We start from the raw sequence: 12,448 nt of genomic DNA on the forward strand, positions 1-12,448 counted from the left end.
TTTCTTTTCAGATAGAGGGGAGGAATGAGGAAGAATATGGCAGCCAAACATATGGCTGAGCTGAGGAACACACCACTGTAATAGAAAGAACAAGAATGACTTTGAGTTCGGGCAATACCTTTATTAAGGGTAGTTTGAAGCAAGGGATAAAAGAGGGAGCGCACAGCTGCTGACTGCATTTCTTCCATCCTACACCCATAGTTCAGACCTCTTTTGTATTTCAACACTCACAAGAATGAGACACACGTGATGACGACCAGGCCGGATTTTGTCTGGAAGAACCGCAAGCTGCCCGGTGATACTCCAGGCACTGGTGAGACACCCATTAAACCTACCTTTTCTTTGAAGACAAATCATACAGTTCTAAGATCCACCTGCTGTGCAATCCAGCATGCAATCTTCATACTGTCCCCAGCCAGTGATGCCAGGAGCTGGGGGCAGGACAGCATCTTTCCTTCCCCTGCCCCAGCCCCCCATGTTCTCTGTATCCGGCCCAATTCTAAACCTGCATTTCTGGCACTACTAAGTCTTTCGTAGACTCCATACTGTACCAGTGACTGTGGGGAATACCATGGTGTGATTTGGAAGAGGTCATCCCTGAACATAAAACCTTCACTGGAAGATGGCAGTGGTGGTGGTGTGAATTGTTTGAAAGACTGTTCAGGAAAGGCAGCAGAGATAAGGTTATGATGAGTTACCTGACTCTGCATTTCTCTATCACCGCTGTAGCATGGTGGCTTCTGCTGCCTCTTTATCCTTGTTGTAGGGAGCTGGGGGGAGGACACAGCACTGCGCAGATTCAGGGTGCTTCTCTGGAGGGGTCTCTTAGAGGAGCTGGCTCCTTGCAGAAAGGCAATGGGAAACTAGGTTATTGCTCTATCTCCACTCAAACTTGAAATCTGAAACCCCAGAAATCACCACCTCCTTTTCTTTTGAACTCCTGGATAGAACAGTTGAATCCCTTTGTAATTCAGCATACCAGAGTACAGTCTTGTCAGCCTGAGCAGATTGGGATTGCTTCCCCGTGTAAACTGCTGCCACACAGTGACTGGCAATGGAAAGTTACATTCTTCAGGGTATGATATACAGGATGAAAATTACTGCAGTGGTGGTGGTTGCAAGGGTTAGTGCATGGTGGGTTAGTTTTAACCTGAGTCATTCCCATCAGTGAATGTCCAAAGGTGCTGCTCCTAAAGGTCTCTGCTAAAGGCCTCCATTAGTTTGCTGTACTGCTTACCTCCACTAGGGAATATTACAATGCAAACCAATAACTGGAGGAACAAACACCTTCTGATAACTAAAAGTCTGTCTGCTATAAGGCGGTACATGGATTCAAACACTTTTATTCCTCAGTAAAGTAAATCAGATGGCTTCAAATTAGGGCTTGCTGCTTGGCCCCAGCCTTCTCAAGTGTTGTTCCAGACCCATTCTCATTAACCCCTTGCTTCCCACAACATGCTGTGTTGTCAGAGGATCTCTGTATCTTTAAAACATTCCCCTGACTACATCCTTGTTTGAAGCTGCTGTACAAGGGCAAAAGAAAAATGTTTGGGAATTGCAGAAAGCCAGTGTCTACAAACCAGTGGCTTAACATTCACTTGATTATTTTGTTTTCACATTTTTTAAAAAATAAACCTCCTTCAGCGTGATTCTAAACAAATATATTCCCCAAAAGGGCAACTTTTTGTGGCCAAGGTTTAAGTAAGTTTAGATATGGCCAAAGCCAGTCAAAACTTTCCAACCAGAAATAGTTTTTTTCCTCCAGGGAGGTGAACACACAGAGCAACCAGAGCCCTGCTCCTCCACAAGCTGTAACTGAGAACAGCTGACCCAGTTCTGCTCCCCTCCTTCCTCCTGGCATCCCTTAAAAAAAGGGGCTTCATGAACACTTTGCCATTATTCAGAAAGTTTGAACCCTCACTCAACACATGGATAAGCTCAGCCTTCAATACACAAACGTTTCTGCTTCCAGAGGACCTGAAAACAGTTAATTTGTGAGGCTTTCTCCCTTCGTGTGTTGTAATGCTAAGAGCCAGGAGGTGGTAGCAGAGCCTCAGGAACGAGAAATTGTGGTCCCACATCGCTTCCATGGGCAACTTCAGCCTGCTGATTGATAAACTGCAAGCCACTATTCACAAAATTTAGGTTTTAGAGAATCCATAGGAGATGGCTTTGCACATTCTTATGGATATGTCGTTTTATAGTGGTAACTTAATGGCCTTCCTTGGTGGTGGGAAACAGTAGTACTGAGAATTTTCAATGGAGAGCATCAGACTCCTACTAAGTTACTAGCAGGCCCTAAGACTGATGCTGGGAACACACAGAAAGAAGGTGGGGAGATGTGATACACAGAAGAAAAAATCAAAGCCAGAAAGTTGGGTCCAAAATCCAGAGTTCCTAAACTGAATTCTGTGTCAGATGCAGTCACTTAGATTGGTATGTTCAAAATCCCTGCCCAGCTGGTGTTTGATTCTGGAGGCAGCTAGTGTGTGTCTTGTTGCTTTCTATTTATTTATTAATTAATTTTTACACTTTATCATTTTCCTGTGTGCCTTTATTTCTGTTTCTGGACACATGCAGAAGTGCCTTTAGCCTCAATAAGGTTGAGTAGTTTGGCTCTTTTACCATCCATCATCAATATGGCAATCTGTGAAACTAGATTATCCTCCACCTTCTTTGCCCGTGAGACTTGCTCAGTAGAGTAGGTGCACTCTAGATGTATGGCCACCAGATGAAGCTCTGCACTAATAGCCTGTTGCTCTTCAAAGGATGTTGATGGCCACAACTTTCCTTCCCAGTACCCCTGAGCTCCAAGACAGGCTTCAGTTTGCTTTTCCACATTAAGACAATCAAAATTACCACCTTAAATAATCAGTTCCCAGTCTCACCAGTTCCACCTGCCTGCTCAGGGCTAGGACCCTCATGTGCTCTGTGATTTTGGGTCTAAGTCCTCAGATGCCTGAACAGCCTGATTTTCAAATTGTTTGGCACCTGGCAGCTTCCAAGGACACTAATCTGGCAGCTTTGTGCTGCATCAGATTAATTTCCCTCTATAGCATACCAATTTCCTATTGAAGAGTCCACTCAGTACCACTTGTCATCCCAACACAGTGTCTACAGATGTGTTCAGAAATTAGTCCACAGTCTCCAAAGCTCTGTCAACAACTACAGAATCACTTTAAACAACTAGGCCAATAAGGGGAGAACCCAGGTGCGAAATGTTGAAAAGTTTGTGCATGTTAAAAGCAGTACCCTGATTTTTATCTTGACCTCTGCTTGGATAACAAGTTCTTGCGAGAAATGCCTTTCGAATCCACAAGTGGCTGTACTCTGTATCAGCTGAAATTCTGGGTGGAAGCTATGGTCTTCAGGTGTATCCCATCCTGAAGCAAATTATATCAGTAAAGAGTCTGAGTGACAAAGGTATGAGTAGTTGCAGGAAATTCACTGTCAAAGCAGCATGTCTTTCTCACCGGCTGGGTACCCAGCAGGACTGGAAAGGAAAAGATGTACGTTATAAAGCCTGAATCAGAAAGCCATCACCGAGTGTTGTGTTTAGTGATAAAAGCTGTAGGGATCAAACCTTTGTTCCCCAGTTCAAAGGAAGCCTTATCCAAAGAAGTCAATGAAGAGCCTGTTTTGCATTAAGCCCTGGGTATGCTGGGGGAAAACAATGTTTCTTGCCAGCCAGTGACTCTGATTTCAAATGGTCATCTGCTTACCCCATCTAGGTCCCCGTCCCACAGAGAGTCATACCCAAGGTTTGCCTTCACCATCCACTTTTAAGAAGTTATTGAAAGGAGAAATGTGGTTACTAAGAAAAGTCATCTTTATTCCTGAATATCCTAGCTTCTTTTTAAAGAGGCAACACCTGGAAACTCTGCTGAGCTGATGTGAGATTTAGTGCTATTAAATTCACCTCCCACCTAGGAGTCCCTACAGAGGGCCCATGTCTCAGGTGGGGATACAAGACCATGCTGTTCCAGGTCATACTTCATCCCACACTGAAAGAGGCAGGCACGTGTCATCTCTAAGCAGTGCTGCACTTTACCGAAGCCTCTCAAATTGGATGTGACCAAAGAGTATCACTGCTCAGCTACTGTGACTTGCACATGTGTGGGTGAGGGTAATTTCTTAAATACAATATTGTTTTTCAGTGTTCTCTGTCAAGTTGTTTATTTTTCAATTTGTCTTTTCTGCAGGCCCACACGTCTTGACTATTGCTGTCTTTACACTCACGGGAATTGTGATTCTGGTTCTGATCATCTCTTTGCTGATTCTAAGGTACCAACTCCTTTGGCCCTCTGTTTGCCCTTGAACAGTTTTCCTCCTAGGGCAATGCCTTTGATCTCTCCTTAAAGAGCCATTCATTACCTTACCTTACATACCTGGGTGGCTGCCCTCAGCGTGAACTCTTTAGAATAGCCAAGTAGTATTTGCATGCATAGCGTTGTTATGTCAGGTTAATAATCAAGGGAGAAGATGCAGCAAGGCTCAGAGTTTTTGCATCTGCTAAAAAGCTCTGATTCCTATGCATACACAGAAACATATGTCTCAGACCAATCTTCAGACTTTTTCCACTTACAGCTCATCTTTAGCTTACTTGGGGTTCACTTATGTTTCTTTAACCTACTGATGACATAGAAGTTCAATCTAGAAGGAGGTATTTGTCTTGAGTCACTGTAGGAGTCAAAACACCACGAGGCCTTGGTGTTTTCATTGCATGGATTCATCCTGTCTTTCAGTTCCCTCCCATTCAGTCCAACTCCTCACGTACTGACTGTTCTAACAGCTAGAATTTCATAAGTACAACAGTTCAGCTCTAGCACGATGGAAAAAAGAGAAATAGAAATCAATGATGTCTCCTTTTGCTGGAAGAAATGCCACTCCATTTCCAAAATATATGTTTTTCTTTCATATTTAAAAAAATTGTCTTACCTGTGTATCTGTTTTCAGTAGCTCAGCATCCCTCTTTGCTATATATCAGAGAACTTCAGAAAAAGTAAGATCAGGTCTTAAGAAAACTTGATGAGAAACAGATACTACCCAGGCCCTCTTACATTGAGTGGATCAATCTGCCTTTCTAACTAAAGCTTTTCATGAGGGAAAAATCAAAGGTGAAGGTATACAACTCTTACACATCCAGTTGTATTCGAGAAATGGAAGAGCTAATTATTGCCACATCTAAGCACTAACATTTAAACAGGTAAAGTTTGTAATGGCTATGAAAATTGATAAAAATTTGTCTGGAGGGAGTTTGAACTTGTTGTAAAATGTTCTGTACTCTTCCATATTTGCAGATGCATAAAATCTAAGGATTTTGTTTAGATGATTAGATTATTATGGCATACATATCACTGTAATATTCCCAAGCATGAAATATAGAAGAGATTCCTGAGGATTTTTTGTAATGAAGTTTGCCCTTTTAGTATTGAAATAATAGCAAACTTCTCAACTCCAATTGCTACCAGATTGTCTCCTAACAGGCAAAGAAGAAGAGAGATTCAGCTATGAAAATGAACAAAGTGCCTTATTATTCCTTCTTTATCTCCCAAGTTTCTAGGACACTTGAACTATCCCTCACCTCCCTGTGTGGTTCTGATTGCTAAGTAAAAAGGCAAAATCCTGCAAAACACATAACTAAATATTAGACCTAGTAGATTTTCATTTGGTTTGATATGTACTTAATCATCAGCTGATACCAGTCTGAATTGCAGTGCACCCTGGTGATACAACACAGCTTATGAGATTGAACTGAGAAAACCAGTTCTTATCACAATTATTGGTCTCCCTTTTCTCACACACGTGAGAGTTAAAATATGTTGGAAAAGGGAATATTTGTGTTACTAGTCAGTATCATGGGTTATCCCATTTGGAGCATTTGCCAGCAGTCATCAGGGTGCTGGGATTCCCCTGCAGCCCCTCCAGTGTTTTTTTTAGTAAAAGAAGGACTTGCACAGGTAAGTGGGTAGTTTGATGAGTGCTAGTCTTCTTGCAGCTTTTTTCTGAGAAGACTGTGTCTGTTCTGAAGCTCTGCAAGGGAGTCAGAGGTTTCCTTCATCCTGTTCTGAGGGCTCTTCCCTCATTTTTACAAAATGTGCAGAATACAGGGACACGAACAAAAAGGCATCTCATCTCAACACCATTGTTACCTCCTCTCCTGGCATTGTATTCACACCAGTTCTGACCATCCAGCATTGATGCCAGGACTTCCTTTCGCCTGTGTTTGTTTGTGTGACCTCCATTTAGAGTGCATTCAATAACATGGAGAAGACTACATAAAATCCAGACAGCCCTTTGTGCTTTAAATTGTTCTGACCTCCCCCGAGACTCTGGCAATTGCCTAGCAGTTGCTCTGCTAAATCTGTTCTGTTCTTCTGCTATGTCTATGGAATTGAATGAGCATTTAGGCTTTCCCAAAGCTAGAGGAATTAGAGCAGCCTCAAACTGGAAAACGGTATGAGAGCCACAGGGCTTATGCTCAAGCCTTGCCCACCTGACACTCCATCCTTGTGTCACCCTCACACTGGAAGCTTGCCTGTCCTAACCTCCTGTTGTAGGTTTCGGTTCACTGGGAGGATATTCTGAAGGAGTTCGCTTGTTTTGCAGGAAGTACAGGAGAGATAATGAGCGTCGGTGGAAGAAATGGTCCCATATACCGCCTGAGGAAATCTTGCCTCTGGAGACCAGTGAGACAAGTCAAGTTAGTTTGAAGGTAAGAGAAGCATCGGCCTGAAGCTGGGTCTTGGATTCTGTCTTCTAAAGACCATCGACGCTGGGGTGTTGGTATGCTCCAACTACAGTGCAAGGCTATGGCTCAAATAGAACAGGGATCTGTTAAAATTATTTCTTTTTGAAATTTTTTTAACCCTCACTTGCTGTATTGGAGGAAAAAGAGATTATTCCCCATCTATTGCTCCCTAATAGAACATACCTGTTTCCCAACAGTAAAGCTCATTTTGTGGTGGGGGAATGGACCAGGTATTGATTTCCAGTCTCTTCTACACCACCACTGTTACAAATTATTTCCCTGTGCTTTGTTATTGCCTCTGTAACGCCCAAGAGCATGAAAGCAGCAGGCGGAGGCCCCGGCAACCGTGGGAGCGGCATGGATGTCCCACAGTTTCTGTGGCATGCAGTGGCACTCCCTGGAGAGAGGCTTATGCTGTGCTGTGCAGCACACATGGCACACACTGACATTACTTATCTCTCTGGACCTGCCAAGTGGGGAGTAGGTGATAACTGCAAGTTAATTACTCTTCTTTGTTCTCAGATCGATGAAGATAAGAGACATGACACCATCCAGAGACTGCGCCAAGGCAAATATGACAAGAAGGTAACCTGACTGCAGCGTCCACACTCGTTCCTCAGCTTAGGAGGGCTCTTTCTGGGAGGATGTTGTTCCTCTCTGGAGACAATTCCAACTCTCCTGACCTTACAAAATGGCTTGATCTTATGGAAGGAATAAGTCATTTATTCCCTATCAGGTGCTTTGCATTTTGCTTATTGACAGGAGACAAAATATTAGGCTCCATGAACCCCTAGCCTAGTGCAGAAGGGCAGAAGCAGAAACAGAGGGACCAGGAATCTGATATATTTTGGTATGGAGGAGATTAACACATTAATGAAGGACAGACCATTTACATGGCAATTCTTGTACATCCCATAGAGCTATCTGCCTGACTGAGAGACGTTCATGTTGAGTTAAAATTTGCATAATTGGCAGTTCTAATGGTTCCTATCTATCTGGTAAATCTTTTGAAGGAAATACAACTCCGTAACTTATTAGCTGATTAACTGAAACTCCAACAGTGAAGAAGTAGGCAGGTATTTCTGAAGTATTTCTTTGTATGGATATTTCTTGGAAAAGAAGGATGAATTGCTGTTGTACTAAACCTATGATTTTTTTCCCCACTGTTATTTTTCCTTCAGGTGGTGATCCTGAAGGATCTCAAAAATAACGATGGTAATTTCTCAGAGAAGCAAAAAATAGAACTGAACAAGGTAACTTTCGCATGTAGCAACTGGACACTGCAGGGTGAGACGGAGCCTATGAGTGAAGTCATTGCTTTCTGCTGTCAGCTCCAACAGCCATATGTTTGTGCATGTTTATGAGGTGGATGGGTAATGAGTTCCTCAAAGGATATTGCTTGATGAACTTTCTCTTTGTGTGTGTATTCTCATTACCAGTTGAGAGTCTGAATTGTTTGCCAGCGAAGCTGAGGATGAATTAAGTAATTCATGCTCTGTCACATGGCCTTGCTAAATACATTTTTATAGCTGATGCTAAAAGGCAATGCACTCTTTTTGCTCATATCATGTTAATTCATTAGTAGCGGAATGTTGTAGTTAAATTTTATTATTGAATGTCAAGTGCAGCTCTTTAAATATTAGTAACTCTCTGCTGACTTGTGCATACAGACTCTTCCAACATGAGAGATGAATTTGGCTGCAGTACGGCATCTCTTTTGAATTAATAGTTTTCCTTTTTTCACAACACAGCTATACTGTGAATTCAATAAGCTCTAAAAATACCCCAAAGTTAACTACAGTTGTCTATATAAATGGACAAAGTCCATAATATCATGCAGCATCATTAAATTTTATTACTTGCTCATTTACTGACTGATTCACAACATTCTGTCACTCATAATGGCTATTCTGGTCAACTGGGAGGTTTGAGTAGAGAGGCAATAATGGAGACTCTGGCAATAGTGGGCTCTGGAATTAACCTGCAGTATCCAACAGCAGCCACCCTTACCTCCCTAATCCAGAAGGCTCTGGAATGACAAATGATTTCAAGTACTTCACTCAGTGCCCTAGTACACACCAGTTTAAAGGGAACTCCTACATCTTATCAGGGCCTGAGATAAAAAGCCACGTCACACGAATATCCTTGACCTGTGTTTCTGTACTAACAATGATTGCTTTTAAAAATAGATGCAATGTTTCTGCTCTAGCTCCTACAGATTGATTATTACAACCTGACCAAGTTCTATGGGACTGTGAAGATAGACACCATGATCTTTGGGGTGATTGAGTACTGCGAAAGAGGTTCTCTGCGGGTAAAAATTTTTGCAGGTCTCCTTCCACTCCCAAATTATCAAAGTGAGAAGAAAAAAAATCCCCATCTCTATGTCTCTGGCCTTCATGCAGCAGCCATGGGCTGAGCAAGTGGTGGCAGGTTTCTGACTCCAAATTCCCTCTCCCTTGCTCGATTCTCTCAGTCTGATGTTTTGCAGCAGCCAGAGGATGAGGTGGGGGGCAAGCAAGGCTAAGCACGGAAACATTCAAGGCCAGATTGGACAGAGGCTCCGAGCAACCTGATCTGGTTAAAGGTGTCCCTGTTCACTGCAGGAGGGTTGGACTAGATGGCCTCTAAAAGTCCCTTCCAACCCAAAGCATTCTATGATTCTATGATAAGTACAGGCAGAGCTCTGCCCAGGCAACAGCAACAGCCAGTATTTCTATTGTGTTCCCTATTGGGAGCATATGGGATATAACTTTTTCTTTGTTTTCCAAGCTGAAGCTGTTGCCTCTGCTGATGCCCTTGTGGACCCCACAGTGTCCACAGAGTGTTCAAGGATAGAGAAAAGACTATATTCCATATTAATAAGATACAAACAGTTTGAGGCTGGAATATGGCAAATCCTGTGCTGTAAGGGACAACAACCCCTCATTTCTGTTTATAAAAAGAAATGGTAAATTGATGTCTGGCAAGAGTTATGGGAAGACTTACAGTTTATTACTACCAATATTATTTCAGTGTTAATCACGAAGTAATGGTGGCATCAGCTCTTCTGCAGGCACACATTGTCTCTGCTTCTGAGTTCATACAAAGACTCTAATCAGTAGCAGTGGTCTCTGGAACAAACTCACAGCAAGGCAGCAAAATAACAGCTCTCTCTCTAGTTCTTTTCTTGTAAACTGGCATACTCATGTAGGTTTACTTTTAGCAACAGGAATCATAGTAGCTGGAAGAACTGTAAATGGCTGGCACTTTAAGATAAAGGAACAGTCTACTTTGAACTTAGAAGGCCATGAGTAAATTCGTAGGAAATGGACTGTGAGCACAAACCAGAGAAATTCCTTTCCCTTCCTCTTGCACACCTTGCATGTTTCCATCTCAGCTATTTTGCTTTATTAAAAGCAAATTCACTGTTTACATTTAATTACACAAACTCCTATGTTCCGGAGTCCTCAATTTTCTAGCTCTGTGTAAACCTAAAATATATCTCATATTCTCTCTTTTCTGAGTCAATTCCTGCTCTAGTGCATGTACTCCCTATAAAAAATGAAGGACTACCTCTTTCAGTCACTAGTTGAGAGGCTGTGCGATTTAGATACTCATATCTCATCTTCTCCTTTTTCCCTGACGCAGTTTAGAACCACTCTTTTCTTCTCTTCACAGGATGTTTTAAATGATAAAATCTCCTACCCTGATGGCACATTCATGGACTGGGAATTTAAAATCTCTGTCATGTACGATATTGCCAAGGTAAGCGGGCTGCTGATAGCACAGTGTAAATCAACTTGTCCTGTCTTGCAAAAAGGATCCTCTGGAAAAGGGCAGCTCTCAGGGTCTTTTCCTTTCCTTGCTAGAGGATGTATGCCTTTCCACTCTTTCTCTTCTGGGGATAGGTGTATGAGGCAGGAGGAGCCAGTGGCTCTCAAACTGAAGGGAAAAATGGGAGCCAGAGCTGGCTTTGGGCTATTTGTAAAGAAACAAATGCAGTATGCCCCAAAGAAATGTGACCCAAAGATCAGAGGGTTGCAAGATCTGTTGACCAGTGGCTCTGGTTAGTAGGCCCTGTGCAAGAGACCAAGCAAGACCTGCAAAACACACTGGTCTGTGGCCTCGGGTAAGGCATATAAAGGAAAACTGCATTTTTTTTCAAAATGATGGAATTATTCCTATCTGTATTCAGAGACAGAATAAACTTTTTTCGAACTAAGCTGTTTATTTTGCATCCTGATTTTCTCACTCATTAGAGTGAGAAACTAGAAAATAGAGCTATCTGTTTCAGGCAGTTTGAGAGGGAAGAAATTAATCCTGTACAGAAACCAAGACTGGTTTTCACTAGCTTTCAACAGATCCTTACATTTTAGGTCCTTGTTGTAGAAAGACTCAGTATGAACGGTAAAGGAAATCCGATTCTACATTAGAGATTTGTATCTGTTTAGCTGGGAGTTAAGGAACCTTTATAATTCACAGGTATAATAATTCATTATGCCTCTGCAGGTAATGTAGAGAATTAACTCTGCCTTTTAGCTAATGCTCAACTGCTCTCCTCTTCCTATTGCTGGTTTGCAGTTGGACAGTCCTCCTGTTTCCCTACGTGCATCAGTTCAGATTTGGTCTCCACGATGAATGACTCCACTGTGTCTGTTTTAAAGAGATATTGAAAATCTTGCTCTTTAGTAAAGCCCCCTTAATCCAAATTGTCACAGTTTGTTGGCCTTGTTAATGACTTTCAAGTTCAGTTAATGTTCAGCATTAGGTTTCATTTTAAAAAGCAGCAGTGGGATTTCCCTTCCTCCTTATAGCATGTAAAAAACCATGGTATTTTTAACCCTTTGCAGTTCACCTTCAGGTATTTCCTAAGAAAATAGGGATTAGTACTGGCTCTGTTTACGAGAAGGAGAGAGAAATCCCTCTGAAGGAAGCAAGCAAATGCCCAGTGGCTGCACTGGGACCAGGACTTCCCAACTAGTCGTTCACTGCAACGTTGGGAATGGGAATGGGACATGGGAGTCTGAGAATGGGCAGTGCACTGCATCTGTTCTGTGGAATGACTCCTGAGCATTGTTAGCCATGTTAGTAGAGGTGGTTCACAAAAATCTTCCTGAAATCTTGTATGTACCCAGGAATATCAGGAAACTTACCATCATTTGGATGATCTGCCAGCCTTTCCTATTCCTTGACCTAATGCTGTGGTGGAGCCCCTGGGACCTAGACATTTCCATGAACTTCTTGTATTGCTTTTCCCAAACCACAACTTCCCAACCTCCAGGCACGCTGTCTATTTTTACTTGAATGGCTTCTCGCTTTACATAAGTCACTTCATAGCCCTTCAGCTCCAGTTCCTGTCATCCCAGCATCTGCCCTTTTCAAGCCCAGCCCCAGCTCTCCAGGATGTTAAAATCCCGCTCCTGCGGTTCCTTTGCCTTCCTCTTGATATGCTCCTCCCTCTCCACACCATCACTTTCCTACACTCTGCTTTTACGCTTGCCCAGACAGTTCTTGTACTTAATCTGCTCTTCATCTGGCACAGAACCTGCTGCACAAGTGTTTCTGAACAGAAGAGGTTGTATAATTTCTATTCCCTGGTACAGCCAGCTCAGCAGTGACTACACCTAGAGCATTCCCTAGTCCGCTAGAGGAGGTGGGGTGGACAAAGGGAAAGCCTTAAATCTGCTCCATTTACTACCCCCCCTGCCCTTCCCC

General features: G+C 42.7%; 1 protein-coding gene across 1 annotated transcript in view; it reads left to right on the forward strand.

The window, feature by feature from the left end:
- Positions 1-12,448, forward strand: part of GUCY2C (guanylate cyclase 2C) — a 47,209-nt gene that overhangs the window by 17,354 nt on the left and 17,407 nt on the right. Inside the window, exons 10-16 of the mRNA XM_009647792.2 lie at positions 202-313; positions 4,203-4,284; positions 6,610-6,715; positions 7,274-7,336; positions 7,933-8,004; positions 8,961-9,065; positions 10,412-10,498. Of these exons, the coding sequence (XP_009646087.1) occupies positions 202-313; positions 4,203-4,284; positions 6,610-6,715; positions 7,274-7,336; positions 7,933-8,004; positions 8,961-9,065; positions 10,412-10,498 (627 nt within the window). The remainder of the gene's footprint in view (positions 1-201; positions 314-4,202; positions 4,285-6,609; positions 6,716-7,273; positions 7,337-7,932; positions 8,005-8,960; positions 9,066-10,411; positions 10,499-12,448) is intronic.

The sequence above is a fragment of the Egretta garzetta genome, unplaced genomic scaffold, assembly GCF_000687185.1.
Source record: "Egretta garzetta isolate BGI_Z169 unplaced genomic scaffold, ASM68718v1 scaffold51, whole genome shotgun sequence".
Lineage (NCBI taxonomy): Eukaryota > Metazoa > Chordata > Aves > Pelecaniformes > Ardeidae > Egretta > Egretta garzetta.